At 59.1% G+C, this 18,136-nt stretch overlaps 1 protein-coding gene across 4 annotated transcripts in view; it reads left to right on the plus strand.

Annotated features, from left to right (window-relative positions):
* TLN1 (talin 1) overlaps positions 1–14,377 on the plus strand; it is a 39,791-nt gene extending 25,414 nt beyond the window's left edge. For 3 of the 4 annotated variants that reach the window (XM_086630023.1, XM_086630022.1, XM_086630024.1), the window contains 25 exons: positions 57–179; positions 362–505; positions 838–999; positions 1,088–1,228; positions 1,486–1,667; positions 2,018–2,150; positions 2,274–2,375; positions 2,499–2,669; positions 2,831–2,980; positions 3,098–3,199; positions 3,324–3,443; positions 3,744–3,890; positions 4,786–4,952; positions 5,851–6,034; positions 6,299–6,424; positions 6,736–6,852; positions 6,932–7,117; positions 7,227–7,334; positions 10,261–10,366; positions 10,502–10,626; positions 10,927–11,052; positions 11,188–11,250; positions 11,506–11,688; positions 12,386–12,511; positions 13,153–14,377. In XM_086630023.1, the coding sequence (XP_086486149.1) occupies positions 57–179; positions 362–505; positions 838–999; positions 1,088–1,228; positions 1,486–1,667; positions 2,018–2,150; positions 2,274–2,375; positions 2,499–2,669; positions 2,831–2,980; positions 3,098–3,199; positions 3,324–3,443; positions 3,744–3,890; positions 4,786–4,952; positions 5,851–6,034; positions 6,299–6,424; positions 6,736–6,852; positions 6,932–7,117; positions 7,227–7,334; positions 10,261–10,366; positions 10,502–10,626; positions 10,927–11,052; positions 11,188–11,250; positions 11,506–11,688; positions 12,386–12,511; positions 13,153–13,284 (3,426 nt within the window). In that variant the 3' untranslated portion in view covers positions 13,285–14,377. Of the gene's footprint in view, positions 1–56; positions 180–361; positions 506–837; positions 1,000–1,087; positions 1,229–1,485; positions 1,668–2,017; positions 2,151–2,273; positions 2,376–2,498; positions 2,670–2,830; positions 2,981–3,097; positions 3,200–3,323; positions 3,444–3,743; positions 3,891–4,785; positions 4,953–5,850; positions 6,035–6,298; positions 6,425–6,735; positions 6,853–6,931; positions 7,118–7,226; positions 7,347–10,260; positions 10,367–10,501; positions 10,627–10,926; positions 11,053–11,187; positions 11,251–11,505; positions 11,689–12,385; positions 12,512–13,152 lie in introns of all 4 variants that reach the window. The other variant, XM_086630025.1, reaches the window with a different exon arrangement.
* The last annotated feature ends 3,759 nt before the right edge of the window (positions 14,378–18,136 follow it).

The following is an 18,136-nucleotide window of genomic DNA, read 5'->3' on the forward strand; positions in this document are numbered from 1 at the left end:
GAGCATGGTGTGGGAGGAGGAGGTGGTCTCTGACTGGGGTATGGTGTGTCCTGCAGGTGCTGGGCGAGTCCATGGCTGGCATCTCCCAGAACGCCAAGAACAGCAAACTGCCGGAGTTCGGTGACTCCATCCGTGCCGCTTCCAAAGCTCTCTGCGGGCTCACGGAGGCAGCTGCCCAGGTGAGACATGCTCGATCCCAGCCCTGAGCGTCACCCCTGGTGCGTAGTTGCCTTACACACCTCTACCCTGCCCGTTGAAGCCTGGCCCTGTGGTATGGTGCTGCCAGCCTCCTCTGCAGCCCATGCCTGCTCTGGGCCTCTCCCCTGCACATGAGCTCTCACCACCTCTCTTGTGCTCCCAGGCTGCCTACCTTGTGGGGGTGTCGGACCCCAACAGCCAGGCTGGACAGCAGGGCTTGGTAGACCCCACTCAGTTTGCCAGAGCTAACCAGGCTATCCAGATGGCCTGCCAGAACCTGGTGGACCCTGCATGCACCCAGTCCCAGGTGAGTATGAGCTGGGGCACCATTATGGGCATTATCTTGCATGAAAAAGAATGTGAAGTTAGTTGGAAGAGTTGCGTCCTGAGAGTTGGCCAAGATGGTGGCTTGTGTCTCATCAGGCCCCATCAGCTGTACTGGGAACCAGCTGGCAGCTTTGGTGCAATGGTAACAGTCTAGATGGGGGGCTGTAGGGCATGCGGGACCTTGGTGATCCTTCTTTGGTCCCAAGAAGGACTTCTGTGCTCAGTGGTGCCCCGCGTGGGGCTGGTGGGAAGGGAAAGCTGCGGGAATGGGGAGTCATGATGGATCCTGCCTCACCTTGCTCTTCCCTGCAGGTCCTGTCAGCAGCCACCATCGTAGCGAAGCACACCTCGGCACTGTGCAACACGTGCCGCCTGGCCTCCTCCCGCACCGCCAACCCCGTGGCCAAGCGCCAGTTCGTCCAGTCGGCCAAGGAGGTGGCCAACAGTACGGCCAACTTGGTGAAGACCATCAAGGTATGGTCTCCCTGCAAAGGCACTGTTCTGGGGATGGCATTTGGGGTATGGAGGGGGTTGGATAACTATTCTGCACTCCCCGCATCAGGCCCTGGATGGCGAGTTCAACGAGGAGAATCGGGAGCGGTGCCGTGCTGCCACTGCCCCTCTCATAGAGGCTGTGGATAACCTGACGGCCTTCGCCTCCAACCCGGAGTTTGCCACCGTTCCTGCCCAGATCAGCCCAGAGGTAAGATGCTGCAGGAGCAGGGAGGATGTGGCCTGGCTGTGACGGGGGCTGCCAAAGGAGCAGTAGGAGGTGTGCCTCCTCCTGAGCTTGGGATGGAGCCCCAGCGTGGGGCGGGTACCTTGGGAGGGGGGGATGGGAAGATGGCAGCAAGTCTTGAGCTTTGAGGGGCTGCTGCCAGGTTGGAGTCATGGGAGGCAGGGAATCTTCCCAGGCACAGTCCCTCTCATGCATCGCCGATCCATCCTCTCCTTGCACAGGGGCGCAGAGCCATGGAGCCCATCGTCTCTTCAGCCAAGACCATGCTGGAGAGCTCTGCTGGCCTCATCCAGACCGCTCGCTCTCTGGCCGTCAACCCCAAGGACCCACCACAGTGGTCAGTGCTGGCCGGCCACTCTCGGACTGTCTCAGACTCCATCAAGAAGCTGATCACCAACATGAGGTGAGGCGAGTCCTGCCCGCTTGGCCATGGCCCTGTCCCTGCTGGCAGGTACCCGTGCTCTGAGTGAACATCCCTGAGCGTGTTTTGGCTCATCTTCTTCTTGGCCGCTGACAGTGGGGGAGGCAAGGGATGGGGCAGAAGGTGCCATCCCTCTTGTCCTGTGTGGGAGCTGCTTCTCCAGCCCTGACATAGGTTGATGGGAGCACCTGCCGGCATGCTCGGGATCTGTGATGCTGGGTTGGCCCAAAGCCCAGGAGAGGGGTCCTGCCTCTCACCAGCACCAACAGAGGCTGGGGGCAAAGGGGTGGCATATCACCTGTCAGTGCTCGGCTGATCCATCTGTCGTGCAGGGACAAAGCTCCAGGACAGCGGGAGTGTGACGAGGCCATCGAGGTCCTGAACAGATGCATGCGGGAGGTGGACCAGGCCTCCCTTGCTGCCATCAGCCAGCAGCTGGCCCCTCGGGAAGATATCTCCCAGGAGGTGGGTCTGGGACGCGCTGCTGCAAGCTTAATTGGGACAGGCATCCTTCCCCTCGGCTCCCAGCAGCACAGAGTGACCTCAGCCCTGCTGCAGGCCTCACGCAATGCCCTCTCTTTGCAACAGGCTTTGCACAACCAGATGATCACGGCTGTCCAGGAGATCAGCAACCTGATTGAGCCTGTGGCCAGCGCGGCACGGGCCGAGGCCTCGCAGCTGGGGCACAAGGTAACATGGGGATGGGGAGCTGCTGACAAGGCATTCAGTGTGCAAGGAGGAGCTCGCCGTGGGAGGAGAGGCATGAGGCAGTCGGGGCTGGAAGCTGCTGGTGCTGATGCTGTTCTTCCCTAGGTGTCCCAGATGGCTCAGTATTTTGAGCCGCTCATTATGGCAGCTATCGGCGCTGCCTCCAAAACGCCCAACCACCAGCAGCAGATGAACCTCCTGGACCAGACCAAAACGCTGGCTGAGTCTGCCTTGCAGATGCTGTACACAGCCAAGGAGGCTGGTGGGAACCCCAAGGTGAGCAGGAGGAGCATGTCAGTGGTGTGCCTCCCTTCGCATGTGGGTGCTGCATGGTGCACACAATGCGTGCGGACATGAAAACCCAGCGTAAGTGTGCAGCATCCCTGTCAGGAGGGGAGCTGCTGCCTGCCTTCCCTCACTCTGGCTCGTCCTTGCAGCAAGCTGCCCACACCCAGGAGGCTCTGGAGGAGGCTGTACAGATGATGAAGGAAGCAGTGGAGGACCTGACCACCACACTGAACGAGGCAGCCAGTGCTGCAGGTGTTGTGGGGGGCATGGTGGATTCCATCACTCAGGCCATCAACCAGGTGAGGGGAGTGTGGAGTGCACCTGGCCAGGGCTGGGGATGAGGAAGAGTCCGGACCAAAGCCTGCAAGGTCTTTGGGCTGGAGCTAGAGCCAGGGTCTTCTGATGATCTCTTGCAGCTGGATGAGGGGCCAATGGGTGAGCCAGAGGGGACCTTTGTGGACTACCAGACCACGATGGTGAAGACAGCTAAGGCCATCGCAGTGACTGTGCAGGAGATGGTGGGTGCAAGCAAGTCTGTCACTGCAGAAAGCACTGCCTGCCACCCAGGCAGAGCGACTGCCCTCCTCACTTCCCCATCGCAGCACAGGGCTCCTCCAACTCCAGCTCTTCTTCCATCGACAGGTCACCAAATCCACCACCAACCCAGACGAGCTGGGCATTCTGGCCAACCAGCTCACCAACGACTACGGGCAGCTGGCGCAAGAGGCCAAGCCGGCTGCCCTCACCGCCGAGAACGAGGAGGTGTGAGCATGGGAGGGAGTGCTGGGGTGTGCTGTGGGGCAGAGCAGTGTCTGCTGGAGTGTGACAGCAGAGGACAGGGACACTCGAGCCTCCTGTTGGAGCCTGGGGACAGGCAGCATTCACACCTCCCCTGCAACATAGCGTGGAAATGTGGAGCGAAGCTGTGCTTCCTTTTCCCCCTTCTGAGTGGGAGGATTGAGAGAGAGGAGCTTGGTGGGGGTGGCTGGTGTCTCTCAGTGGGTATCACAGGTGCAGGGCTTAGTTCACTGCTGGCTTTCTCACATATGCATTCCTCTCCAGATCGGCGCCCACATCAAGCGCCGGGTGCAGGAGCTGGGTCATGGCTGCGCTGCCCTGGTTACCAAGGCTGGAGCCCTGCAGTGCAGCCCCAGTGATGCCTACACCAAGAAGGAGCTGATAGAGAGTGCACGCAAGGTTTCTGAGAAGGTGAGTGGCCCGGAGAGAGGGGTGACGGCATGGCAAGGTGGGAGTGATGCTGGATTGAGCCATGTGCCTATGGAGCTGCCATGCTAGGTTCTCTGCTGGCTCTCTCGGCCACGCTCGCCCTGCCCAGCTGCTGGGGTGGAGGATGGATCTCCCTCTCCAGGCACCATAAGAGCAGCTGGTGCTGTGATGTGTGAGTGTGATGTCCAGGTGCTGCCTGGCGACATGCCGATGATTGCCTGCCGGGGGAGACTGATCTACATAATGCTGGCAGCCCAGGGCTCTCCAAATCAGTGCTTGCAGTGGTTGGCGTAGTGTTTGCTGTGTCTCCAGCCAAGCCTGCAGCTCATGCTGGGCTCCCCTTCATCTTTTGCTGGTGTGCTAGAAAGCATCCTGTCCATCAGTCCATCTGAAGAACGTACTTCTGAATAACAGATGAAAACATGGCTAAAAAACCCAAGCAATAGAGCAGCAAGGTTTGTAAGCAAGAGTACAAAAGCAGAACACCTGTTTATAGTATCTCAAACGTGCCTGCACGCTCAGGGCCTCATGCAGATCCTTACTTTCAAAGGTTGCTTTCCATCAGGGAACTTGTTCTCCTATGAGTTGCCCAAGTACAGAAATTGACGTTAGCAGCTAAAGAGGAATGAGCTGTGATGTTCTGATGCCCATCATTTGGAAACTAGCAGAGTCCACTGTCCCACTGGACCCCTAAACATGATAGATACAGGGTAAAAAATAAATAAATAGATGCTAAGAAGGGATGTCTGGACCACGTGATTCCCAATTTCCCTCCTTGGTGTGAAGTGGCTCCATCCTGGGAGGTGTCGGAGGACATGTGCAGTCGGGGTTGCCTGAACCTGCTCTGCACCCCAGTCACCCTACTCGTACCTTGCAGGTGTCTCACGTGCTGGCAGCCCTGCAGGCTGGGAACCGCGGAACGCAAGCCTGCATCACAGCAGCCAGTGCTGTCTCTGGCATCATTGCTGACCTCGACACCACCATCATGTTTGCCACGGCAGGAACCCTCAACCGGGAGAACTCGGAGACCTTCGCTGACCACAGGTACCTGGGCACCTCATCTGGCCTCTGCTCAGCCGGAGATGGGGTGGGTCAGACTGTGTCCTGTGGTCTCCTGTCTTTCTGAGCTGTGGACTAGCTCCAAGGAGAGCTGCAAGTTCAGGTCACACTGACTGTTGCCCCTCTGGCTTGTACATACAGCAGTCGGAGTCCACAGTCTGTCTACTTGTCTATTGCACATTAGCCGGCAATGTGCTTTTGTGGCCCAGAAGGCCAACCACATCCTGGGCTGCATCAAGAGGAGCGTGGCCAGCAGGTCGAGGGAGGTGATTCTCCCCCTCTACTCTGCCCTCGTGAGACCTCACCTGGAGTATTGTGTCCAGTTCTGGAGCCCCCAACATAAGAAGGACATGGACCAGTTGGAAAGGGTCCAGAGGAGAGCCACGAAGATGATAAGAGGGCTGGAGCACCTTTCCTCTGAGGACAGGCTGAAAGAGTTGGGGCTGTTCAGCCTGGAGAAGAGGAGGCTCCGGGGTGACCTTATAGCGGTCTTCCAGTACCTCAAGGAGGCCTACAAGAAAGATGGGGAGAGGCTGTTCAGGAGGGCCTGTTGTGATAGGACAAGGGGTAATGGTTTTAAAATAGAGGGAGGTAGATTCAGATTGGACATTAGGAAAAAAATTTTTACCATGAGAGTTGTAGAACACTGGAACAGGTTGCCCAGAGAGGTGGTGGATGCACCATCCCTGGAGATGTTCAAGGCCAGGTTGGACGAGGCCCTGAGCAACCTGATCTAGTTGGAGATATCCCTGTTCTTTGCAGGGGGGTTGGACTAGATGACCTTTGAAGGTCCCTTCCAGCCCTAACCATTCTGTGATTCTACTACCCGAGGACCATGTGTGCGTGTAGAGGGCTGTGTCCTCTCTGACTCCTTTCTTCACAGGGAGGGCATCTTGAAGACAGCCAAGGCACTGGTGGAGGACACCAAGGTGCTGGTGCAGAACGCCACAGCCAGCCAGGAAAAGCTAGCCCAGGCTGCCCAGTCCTCTGTGTCCACCATCACCCGCCTGGCAGAGGTGGTGAAACTGGGTGCTGCTAGCCTCGGGTCTGAAGACCCAGAGACTCAGGTGGGTTGGGAGGTGCGGGGTGAACGGAGGCTGCTTGTAGCTTGCTTGACGGGGCTGAGGGTTGTTGACGTTGTGTGGTGCTCTGGGCTGGACTTTGCATGTCATGGAGCTCTGGGCTGGCTGGGCTTTGGCTTGTGCTGGCTGCGCTGTGTACATGTATACTGTGTGTCCTGGAGTGCCCAAATTTCCCACTGCTGGGCCACACCAGCCCCAGCCTGAGTGTTATCTGTAGCCAAGCTGTGGTCCTGCTTTTGCTCTCCCCAGGTAGTCCTGATCAATGCAGTGAAGGATGTGGCCAAGGCACTTGGGGATCTGATTGGTGCCACCAAAGCAGCTGCTGGCAAAGCTGGGGATGACCCTGCTGTCTACCAGCTGAAGAACTCTGCCAAGGTCTGAGCCGGGTGTGATGGGAAGGAGGGGACGGGACAGGGGGGGCTGGAGAAAGAGCAGGAGGGCTTCCGTGCTTGTCTAGGGGCAGGAGGACAACTGGGGGTCAGTGAGGGCAAGGTGGGGGAGGAAGGGGCATGTAAAAGGTGGGGCACAACATGCAGAGGAGGCGTTGGTGGGAGACCAAGATGAGGTGGTGTAAGTGGAGTATGGGGACAGGGCTGTTTTGGACCAAACCACGAGGTGGGGACGGGTGCCAGCAGCAGCCCAGACCTTGTGTGGGTCTTCACCTGTCTCCCTTGTCACTTCCACAGGTGATGGTGACAAACGTCACTTCCTTGCTGAAGACAGTGAAGGCCGTTGAGGATGAGGCCACGAAGGGCACACGGGCGCTGGAGGCCACCATAGAGCACATACGCCAAGAGCTGGCAGTGAGTACAGCTGTGGTGCTGCGACTGCTGTCCCTACCGCCGGCTGCCCTGTGCCTCACCACTGCCTCTCGCCTCGCAGGTCTTCTCCTCCCCCGTGCCTCCTGCAAAGGTCTCCACCCCGGAGGACTTTATCCGTATGACAAAAGGCATCACGATGGCCACAGCCAAAGCGGTGGCCGCTGGCAACTCATGTCGGCAGGAGGACGTCATCTCCACAGCAAACCTGAGCCGCCGTGCCATTGCGGATATGCTGCGTGCCTGCAAGGTGGGGTGGGCACGGGATATGGGTCTGGCAAGGTTTGTGGTGAGGGCTGTGGGTGCCAGCAGACATGGCACTGGATATGAATTGGGGCTTCCCTGTCTCCGGCTTTCAGGAAGCTGCCTACCACCCAGAAGTGAGCGGGGATGTGCGACAGCGGGCGCTGCGCTTTGGCAAGGAGTGTGCCGATGGCTACCTGGAGCTGCTGGAGCACGTGCTGGTGGTAAGCATCACCGCCCTGGTTCTCGGGGTGGGCAGAGGCCACCGGTGGATGCCAGGGTGCTCCTCAAATCTCCACAGTGCTCTGGGCTCTCCCGCTGAGGTCTTTGCATGGCCCCCTGGCACAGCACATGGCCGAGCCCCTGCTGTGGGGGTGGATGTCAAATAAACAGACTCTGAAGAAAGGTATTTGGCTAGCAACAGACAGAGCTTAACTAGCTGTAAACAGATGGAGGCTGGAAATTGGACAACATGGGAGCAGCTTCCAGTAAAGGTGGTGGGAGTAAGAGACTTCAGGCGATGTGAAAACAGAGCTTGTTAAGTTCACAGCAGAGTGGGAGATGGGCAGTGCCCTTAAAAGCAGAGGTGATGATGTGCCAACTGCACTCTTTTTATCTGGTCTTCATCTGTCCAAGTCGTCCTGAGAACTTCACTGTCTGCTTTGATTACCTGTCCTACAAGATAAGTGTAGTTTACAAGTAGCAAATTAAGGCTGTAGAGTGGTAGAAAGGATCCAGTGAAGTCCTTCCAGCAGTTTGCATTCTTAGCGAGACTGCAAAGTTAGCGTCCAGGGGACTGGAGGGATGCACAGATGCGGAGCCCCGAGAGGCCTCGGACTGGAGTCGGGACAAAGATGGAGGACTAGTCAGCTCTGTGGCAAGGTTTTGCTCAGCTGGTTAGAATGGCTTAGTGACAGTGTGCCGTTCAGGTTCAGCAGATACAAGGTGGTGGAGCTCAGACTGCGGTTTCCTGTTTCCTGCAGGGAAAGCCCCTTTAGGCAGAGGGTAGCCAGCACTGGCAGCACAAAGAGGAGGTGGGCAGGAATCAGTGACTAGAAATTGAAGCTGAGCAGAGGGGAGGTCAAAGGGTGGTTTTATCCGAAGGAGGTAACCACTGGAGTACAGTTCTAAGGGGAGCAGTGAGTTTCCCGTCTTCTGCATCTCGATCAAGTGTCTGTCTGGAAGATGCTGTAGCCACATGCATGGCAGACAAGGCTGGAGTGCTGAGGAAGAATTCTCTGGCTGACCTGTTGTTAACAGATGATGGGGCTAATGACTTAGTGTGGCAGTGCTCAAGGTCAGCCTACTTGCAGGAACACGCTGTTCCGCTGTATTTGGGTGTTACCATCTAGCTGCTGTGCGAGGTCTCTCGCATATCATACTCTGGTACATGCTATGAAACGTTCACTACGTTCACTGGAGGTGCGTCTTGGTAAGCTGGTGGCCTCCAGGGTGCTTCAGCTCCAGACAGAGACTGTTTCACAGTTTTAAATCCCTTGTCAGAGCAGATAGCAGACTTATTAACATGGCATTTAGTCTGGATGCGCTTCTGAGGGCAGACCAGCCATCACTGTGTGCCACCAGCTCAGGGACTCTGAGCCACGTGCAGCTCTGGTGACTTTGCTGGGATGGCCCCACACAAGTCCAGGATAAAGCCATGATCTCCCCCAGCCTCTGCAGCACTCTGGTTTCCAAAGGCAGGAACAAAGCACACGGATCACATTTATCAGAGGACAACAGGTTCCTGGAAAGCCATGAGCAGGAAGGATGTAGTGGAATGGGAGGGGAGATGGTGGATGTGATGCTGTCTCGCTCCCTGGCAGCTGCAAGTCCATTGCTGTACACTTGGTCCCCATGGGAACCAGTGCCTTGCACAGAGCTTGAAAAGCATGGTTAGGGTTTGAGAAAGAGGGTTATTTGACTCGGGATGGAAAACGTGGCTCCTGGCAGAGGAGTGGGAAAGCCTGCATATTTCACTGGGGAGGGGAAGGAATTTGAACCTCCACTGGGACTTGGTATTTGGTAACGACAGGTCAGAGAGATCTGGTGGCTGAAAACTGCAGTGAAGGAATTCAGGGTGGGGAGAAATAAGATGTAAAGGGGGTGAGGAGGAGAGTGGCTCCATGGCTGCTCTGGGTGTAGGTGGCTCCTCCGGCTGCAGGAGCCCTGTCCAGGTGCCCCAGCTACCCCAGCCCTGTGAGGCTGAAGTATGAGCTAATGATGGCAGCATCGCTCCCCACCCAGGACCTCTGATCCTTCATTCCCACCTCTCCTCTTGGCTGCCCTTCACCCCTCACCGGAGAGCACCCACCTTTCCCACCCTCAGTGCCTGTGTGTCCTGGCCGGGGCGTTCACTGCTTTCTTCTCTCTCTCTCTCTCTCCCTCCCTCCCTGTCAGCCGGTGAGTAAGGCAACATCGGGATGCCTGCTGGTGTCTAACCTCAGCATGAGCCTTGCTCATGGCGTGTCTGTGTGCCCAGCCCAGTGCTGGGGTGGCACTTGCGTGTGTGCACAGGGACCCCCGGGGTCCGTGTGTGTGTGTGTACTCACACCCGCTCTAGCTGATGGGCAGCTGCCGCCTGTGCAGTGGGAGTCAGGCCAGCGGTGAGCTCTGCTTGTGGGTACAGACCCTCTGTATGTGCATGTGTGTGTGCTGTGGTGTGTGCATGTGTCCCCCCCACCTTGGTGAAGGACCCTCATGGCTCTGTGTGCCACCTCGTCCTGGCAAGGCCAGCCCTCCTGGGCTGGGATGTGGTGCCAGGATCTGTCCCCTCTGCCCAGCTTGTATTGGCAGAAAAATCTCCAAAATGGGAACGGTGAGGGGGAAATGCTTCTGGAGTTTGAAATGCTTTGGGGGCAGGGAGAAGAAATCCTGGAGGGGGTAGCTGCTGAGTGCAGGAATGCTTGCACTGAGGGTCTGCGGGATATCCCAGAAGCTATGGATGCAGAAAGGCTTAGGGGAAGCTCGTCCCGTCCTCGGGCAGGAGGAGACCAGCCAGCGTCGCTCAAGAAAGCCTCACAGACAACACCTGATGTGTACACATGTGTGGGGGAGCTGGGGGATCCCACCCTCCTTCCCTGGGGAGCGCACCCCAAACAGACCTGTGAGGTCCCCCTTTTCCAGGTGCTTATGTCTGCTCCTTCCCCACAGATCCTGCAGAAGCCGACTCATGAGCTGAAGCAGCAGCTGGCAGGCTACTCCAAGCGTGTGGCCAGCTCCGTCACCGAGCTCATCCAGGCAGCCGAGGCCATGAAAGGTAAGGCAAGGTCCTGCTCAAAGGGGCAGGACCGAGGGCTGGGATTAGGGTGGAGGGCTCAGCAGCTGATGGAGGAGGTAGGGCAAGTCAGAAATGAGGCTGAATTTAACCTGCCTCTTTTCCCATTTTTTCTAGGGACAGAGTGGGTTGACCCAGAAGACCCCACCGTCATCGCTGAGAACGAGCTGCTGGGGGCAGCAGCTGCCATTGAGGCCGCAGCCAAGAAGCTGGAGCAGCTGAAACCAAGAGCCAAGCCCAAGGTAGTGGTGCTGCGCCTTGGCTGACCCCCGTGCTCAGCCAGAGGTGGGAGCTGGGGCTCTCCTGCCTGTGCTTCAGCCAGGTGGGAAGCCCCATCTGACAGCCAGTCTCTCTTCCTGTGCTCCTGCTGCCTCCCACATTCCCAGCTGGAACCTACCTTGGGCAGCCCACACCCTCCTGCACCCCACAGCCCTTAATCCAACTTTATATGTGCCCCCTCAGCCCGCTGCAGCCATTGTCCTGCTCTGTTCCATCTGTCCCAGCACCCCTGCCTGGGACTCACACCCCACATTTGTCCGCAGCAAGCAGACGAGAGCCTAAACTTCGAGGAGCAGATCCTGGAAGCTGCCAAATCCATTGCTGCAGCCACGAGTGCCCTGGTGAAGGCAGCCTCAGCAGCCCAGCGAGAATTAGTGGCCCAAGGAAAGGTAAGGGTGGAATAGGGAAAGAAGGAAGAAAATGCAGGGTTGTGGTGGGTTCTCCCTTCTCCTGGGACTGCTTGTAGTCCTCGTGGCAAGGGATGCAAGGGCCATTGAGCCTCACTCCTTCTCTCTTCTTCACAGGTGGGCGCCATCCCCGCCAATGCAGTGGATGATGGACAGTGGTCCCAGGGACTCATTTCAGCTGTAAGTATCAAGGTCATGCTCAGGGGATGAGGAGGACCTTCCTCTTGGCTCCTGCTGCAAAGATGAGGGTGGCCCTTATGCTTCTTCTTAGTGGAAGGAGCAGCCATGCTTCTTGCTCCCTCTCCCACCAGCTGAGACATGGTGTGGAAGCTGGTTGTGGCAATCCCATGTCCCACAACCTCCTTGGGGTCAGTCAGGGCATACTCTCCCCAGGGAAGGCTCCCATGCCCCCCCTGACAGCCATTCTCACCTCAGGCACGCATGGTGGCTGCTGCCACCAACAACCTGTGCGAAGCCGCCAATGCAGCAGTGCAGGGCCATGCCAGCGAAGAGAAGCTCATCTCGTCTGCCAAGCAGGTGGCTGCCTCCACGGCACAGCTCCTGGTGGCCTGTAAGGTGAAGGCTGACCACGACTCAGAGGCCATGAAACGGCTCCAGGTGAGTCCCAGGCTGCCTCTCCAGCCTCAGCTGCTTGAGGAGTGGGTAGGAGTGGGGTGAGGGCACGTGGGTGCTCCCCAGGGCTCTCATGCTTCTTGCCCATGAGCAAGGAGCTCATTGGAGCACAGGCTCCGGGTAGCTTGGACTTAACTGCTATCTGCGTGCCAGGCATGTGAGTGATGGTGGGCTGCTGAGCCCAGTGGCGTTCAGGGATGATGAACTGGCATAGGAATGCCTGAAATGCTGCACTGCTTCACTGGCATTCGAGAGGTTAATATGTGGGAGGCATGTTTTGTAGCACCCTTAATTCTCAGAGCCAAGGCACACAAGAGGTTAACGCCCATGCGTTGAGGGGTTAACATGGGGTCCAGCACAGGCCCCTCAGGGCCTTGGGCTGGAGCTGGACAGCAGAGCTGCCCTCCAGTTGCTGCCTCAGGGCTCAGACAGGAGCCAGAGCCCGGCTGGGAGCAGCAGTGCCTGAAATGGTCATGAGCGGGTGGCAAGGCAGCGAGCCATGTAAAGGAATCCCTGCCTGCGGCTCCCGGCAATCCCTTCCTGCGGCTCCCAGCACGCCTGGCTGCCTGTCCTGCCTGCCAGCCCAACGTGGGGCAGGGGGTTCTCTCACTGCCCCCAGGCAGCACTCCTACCCTGGGGCTGCGACTTACGCTGCTGCCACTTCTCCCCCTTCCTGCTGCAGGCTGCTGGCAACGCGGTCAAGAGAGCATCGGACAATCTGGTGAAGGCAGCACAGAAGGCAGCTGCCTTCCAGGACCACGATGAAACGGTGGTGGTGAAGGAGAAGATGGTCGGGGGGATTGCACAGGTGAGGAGCAGGGCTGCTCTGATGGGGTAGGGGTGGCTCTGACTGCCACCACAACCTGTATGCGCCTGTCTCAGGAGTGTGTCCTACCACCCACTGGAATAGAGCATGCTTCCAGAGAGCCTCACAAAAATGCTGCGGGTGCACCCATCTCACCTAGCGCCATTTAAACACTGTGGCTTCACCATTGTGCTGCCACGTGTCACAGTGGGGACAGCATTGATGGTGCTCGCTCTGAGGAGCGTAACGCCCTGGCTTCTCCTTGGTGCAGTGCCCACACCATGCCAGTGTCCGTGACTCATGTAAAGGGCAGAGCATTGGGTAAAGGGTGAGAGCTGCCTGGTATGAGGTGCTGCAGGTCCCAGCACTGCCGCCTGGCCACGGGCTCACAGCCGAGACCCTCTGCAGGGTGCTCGAGGCTGAACCTCGGGAGCTGTGCTGCTCCCTGTTATCTTCAGAGAACCGTGGTCCCACCACAGGGACAACAGCCCTCGTGCCCGGGGCCCTACCAGCCCAGGGAGGCTGTGGCTGTGATGGGGGAAGCAGCAGCTGGAGGGCCCGGGTCTGGGCTTGGCATTACCGTGGCAGAGGCTCCAGCCATCCCTCTCGGAGGCAGCTGTTACCGCAGAGTCCTCTCCCGGCAGATCATCGCCGCCCAGGAGGAGATGCTGCGCAAGGAGCGGGAGCTGGAGGAGGCTCGGAAGAAGCTGGCCATGATCCGGCAGCAGCAGTACAAGTTCCTGCCCTCGGAGCTGCGGGACGAGGAGCAGAACTGAGCCCTGCGCCCTCCTGCCGCTCACCGCACAGACTGCCGCCCGCCCGCCCGCTCCTATTTAAGATGACCCGCCTCAAGCGAAGAGCTGCCTGGGCTAGACCAGAGCTCTGCCTGCACCCAGAGTGCCGGGACTAACCCAGCCACTGCTCCAAGCCGGCGCCGCACCAGCAACTCCGCTTCGCTGCCCAGCCCACCTTCCCACGCGCACCCAGGGCACAGCCAGAGCGCCCGGAGGGACCCGGCTGGGGTGGGAGCTGGGGCTGCACCGGCTAAAGGGCTCACCCGCCAAACCTGGCATGCGGGGCGGGAGAGCTCTTCATTATAGGGGATTTTTCTGCGTGCCTTCCTCATTCCCACTTGTGCTCCTTTCTTCTCTCTCCTCTGCACGGGAGGGGGAGAGGCGGGAGGCTTGCCTTTTCCTGTGCGATGGGGTGCAGGGACCAGCACAGTCCCTGGCTGAGCTCTTGCACGGAGCCGCCTTTCACCTCCTATGCCTTATTGCTGGCTGAATCTTCCTCCTCCTCTTCCTCTTCCCCCGCAGCTTCCCTGGGAGGCACTGAGCCCCCACCGTGAGCATCTTCTTCAGCCTGGGCCCCTCTGGGGAGCACGAGGGCTGGAAGCCGCAGTGCCTCTGCCCAGGGTTGGGGGGATGCAATGGGTTCTCTCCCGAAGCTGCTCTTTGCCTTCCCACAGGGCTTCCCCCGCCCTGTGGCCCCAGCCAGCTCTGCCCTCCTCCTCCTTCCCAAGTGCCTGCATCGTTTTCCAAGATCTGCAGTATTTTTGTAACTTCCATTTCTCTAGAATTGAGCCTGCAGCTTTCAAAGTTCATTTATTCCCCCCCAGCTCATGTCCTGCTCACTAACACCCAGCTCTCGCTGGGGTCCCGCTGCCCAGAATCCCACCCCTCCTCTTCCCTAGGACCCCCATCCCTCCCCCTTTGCACACGCTGAGGCTTCTCTCACTATTTTGATACTTTAAGCATCCCATATTAAGCATTGAAGGAAACCAGCTCCCCCCAAGGCTCCAAGATGGGGTAGGGGGTGCCGATATCTCCTTGGAAAGATGCGTTCATCAATAAAATCTGGTTTTCCTGCTTTCTTGCCATCTGGGTGTCAATGGGACCCTCCAGGAGAAAGAGGGGACTGGTGGGCAGGGGGGCCTTGGCGCCTGCCCTCCTGCCGGAGGAGGGGGGAGCGTAGCACGGGTGCTTATACAGCATGGAAAATATTTGAGGCACGTCCAGCCCCAGGCACGTGGCAGGCTGGACCCCTGCTGCCAGCCATGTGCTGGCCCTTGCAGGTGCTGCTGGGGGGCCACTGCCACGGGAGGGGACCCTGGGGATTTTGTTGCTGGGGGATTTGGGCTTTGGCGAGGGAGGAGGGGGGCAGCTGGGCTCTGGGCCCCATTCCTGCTGCCAGCTGAAAATATCCCTGGGTAGGGTGCTACGGGGTGCAGGTGGGGGACCCTCTGGTCACTTGTGGCCCACCGGTGGGGAAGCGGCAGCGCTTGGCATGCTGTGGGTCTGGGAATGTGTATGGAGCTCTCCCGGCTGCTGGCGCTGAGCTCACGCCCCAAAATAGCCCCCCAGGGCCGACCTGTGCGGGCAGCAGCTGCCCCGAGCATGTCCCCACCTGTTCCCACCCTGTCACTCAGCGGGGATTCGGGGGGCCCGAGCGGCGGCGGGGTGGGCAGGGATGCTGCAGGGTGCAGCAGGGACACGGGTGGGCTGGCACGCGTCCCCTGTCTCTGGGACCTGTCCTCGGCAGCGTGAGCTACAAGCATCCCGAGCAGTAAGGGCAGCATCCCGGTCAGTGACCCTGCTGTCCCATTGCAGGATCATCCCCCAGGATGCAGAGGGGCTGTATCCCCGGGGACATTCACCCCTGGCCGGGCTCCAGGGTGGATTTGTGGCTCTCGCAGGCATCCTAGTCCTCCCAGCTGTCCCCTGACAATCTGCGCTGGCCTGACCCGGCACCAGGCTCTCACCCAGGTGCTGGCCGGGCATGGAGCCCCTCTGAGTGGCCAGCAAGGACAGCGAGCGGGCACGGTGTGACAGCAGCCCCAGCCTCATCCCAGCATCCTGGGGCCAAGGGAACTCCAGCACCACCAGCACAGAGATGTAAGCACACCCCCTCACTGTGTCCTCTGGGCTAGGGTGCAGGTGAGGAGGTGGCACAGACACCAGGAGAGGTACATGGAGCTGGAAGCCCCCTGAATCTCTCCCAACAGAGTGAAGGGTTATTTTGGCAGGGAGCTTTGGGCAAGCACACACGGGCTTGGACCACAGACACCACAGTGACAAGGCACCAGCATCTCTGTGGGGACCCAAATCCAGTCAAGCTGGAAGCAAGCAGGGAAGCCACCGCCTCACTTCTTGGGGAGCCCAGGGATGGGGGGACAGGCTGCGGCACAGGTTGCACTGGGGAAGTTTCTGCTGAATGACAGGACAAGCCTTTCCTTGGGAGGGTGGTCAGACCCTGGAGGGGGGCATGGAGTAGGGTCTCCATCCTTGGAGACCTTAGACCTGGCAGGGCTGGGCGTGGGGTAGCAATGGGAGGGATGCACACCCAAATCCCTCTGCATCCTCTTTTCCCAGAGGACAGCCTTGAAGCCAGACCTGTGGGCCTGGGCACCTGGATGGCCCCAGCAGCGCTGGTCAGACATGGCTGTGATGCCTGGAGCAAAGGGGAGTGGGCAGCACGGGAAACCTGCGTCCTTCGGGGGCACATCTGAGGGCTGAAGCCCTGCCCGGCTCCAGGGCAGCTGCCTGGCTGCTCACACCACACGTCATCATCTTTCCCCCCATGCGCCGAGCCCATGAAGTTGCTCCGGACCAAAGCATCTCACAGAAAACTATCCATCCTCACCCAGGAAAAATGGGAGATGGATCTTTCCCCTCCCCGCAGAACTTGTGTGCTGGCGGTTACTGACTTTCCTTGTCCAAATATGTGCCTAATGCGTCAGTATTAATAGCTGCTCTCCAGAGTCCAGCTCTTCTGCTGCTTTCCCCACGGCACCAGCAGCCCCTTGGTCCTCGGCCACTCCCATTCCTCCTACACCCCCTGCAACCCGTGGCTGAGACTCCTAGAAAACCACTTTCTCCAACTTTCAAAAACTTGTTGCCTCTCTTTGCTCGGAGCACTGGTACCCAAAAGTTGCAGCAGGCAAGGGCTGGATGCGGCCCCATGGCGATGGGCTGGGGGACCCTGCACATCGCTCCTGTCCCTGTCCCATCCACATGGCTCCCGTGGCTGCTCCACTGGCTTCTTCCAGCCCCCCTAGCCCAGAGCCCACCCTGCAGCTGGGAATGTGCCAGAAGCATTTACGAGCATTATTAAAGCATGGGTTATTTTTGGAGGAGCCAGGGTTTGAAGGGTTTGCATTTTTTTTGCCTGCAGAATACAGTTTATTCAGAGCAGAAAGACAGAAAGGGGCAGTGGGCTGCCCACATGCCCTGTGCCACCCTGAAATGCCACCCCATGGGCTGTGCACGTGCCAGGGTTCCCCATGGGTGCCGGAGATGGTGCCACCAGGGTGTTAGGCAGCGGGGATGTGGGCACCAGAGACCCCACACAGAGCTGCGTCCCTCCTGTCCCTCTGTGACACAGGAGCAGGATGGGGAGATCAGGGGCTCGGATGACTTCTCTCTCAGGGGGTTTTCCCCATGTGGGCAGTGCCAGCCCACGGTGTCCCCAAGTGCAATCACAGCCCATGGGTGTCCCTGAGCCCTGTGACATCCCCAATTGCAATTATAGCTTATGTGTGTCCTCAGCTGTAATCACAGCCCGTGGGCATCCCTGAGAGCAACCATAGCTTGTGAGTGCCCCCAGGACTGCAGTGCCAGCCCATGGATGTCCCCAAGTGCCATGCCAGCCCCTGAGGTGCCAGTGAGCAGGGTTTCTCAGGCCCCAGGGTGCAGTGACAGGGCATGGAGTGTGCCTAGGGCAGTGTCAGCTGTGCAATGCCCTCTAGCTTGGAGACAGCCCTGGCTGGAGCAGAGGCAAGTCTCAGGCCCTGGGCAGTCGGTGATGTCCCTGGGGCACAGTAACAGCACCCTGCCAGCCCACGGGTGTCCCAAGTGCCACTGTGCCACTGGGACCTAGGGAAGTGCCACCAGAAATGACCCTAACTGCAGTGCTCCAGGGTGTCCCTAGCACAGTGCTCCCCTGGGTTATCCCTAGTACAATGCCCTGGGGTGTCCCTAGCACAGTGTCATCAGGGTGTTCCCAGTGCAATACCTCTGGGGTGTCCCTAGCACACATCCACCAAGGTGTCCCTGGTCCAGTGCCCTGGGGTGTCCCTCGCTCAGTGCCACCAGCGTATCCCTAATGCAGTGCCCTGGGTTGTCCATAGCACAGTGCCTCTGGAGTACCCCTAGTACATTAGCCCAGGATGTCCCTCTCTTGGTGCCACTGTGGTGTCCCTATTCCAGTGCCCTGGTGTACACCTAATGCAGTGTCACTGGGGTGTCCCTCACGCAGTGTCATCGGGCTACCCCTAGTGCTGTTCTCTGGGGTGTCCCTCTCACAGTGCCCCAGGGTGTCCCTTGCACAGGAGCGTCCCTCGTCTGGTGCCACCGGTGTACCCTCATCACAGTGCCCTGAGGTGTCCCTCGCACGGTGCCTCTGGGGTGTTCCTAGCCCAGTGCCCTGGGGTACCCCTCATGCAGTGTCCCCAGTGCAGTGCCCCAGTGCCCCTCTCTCACAGTGCCTTGGGGTGTCCCTCGTACAGGGGTGTCCCTAGCACAATGCCTCCGGGGCACCCCTAGAGCGTTGCACCGGGGCGTCCCTCGCCCGGTGCCACCAGAGTGTCCCTCGACGGTGTCCCCTAGGCGCCCGGCGCCCGGGCTGCGG

Source organism: Tauraco erythrolophus, chromosome Z (genome assembly GCF_009769465.1).
Source record: "Tauraco erythrolophus isolate bTauEry1 chromosome Z, bTauEry1.pri, whole genome shotgun sequence".
NCBI lineage: Eukaryota > Metazoa > Chordata > Aves > Musophagiformes > Musophagidae > Tauraco > Tauraco erythrolophus.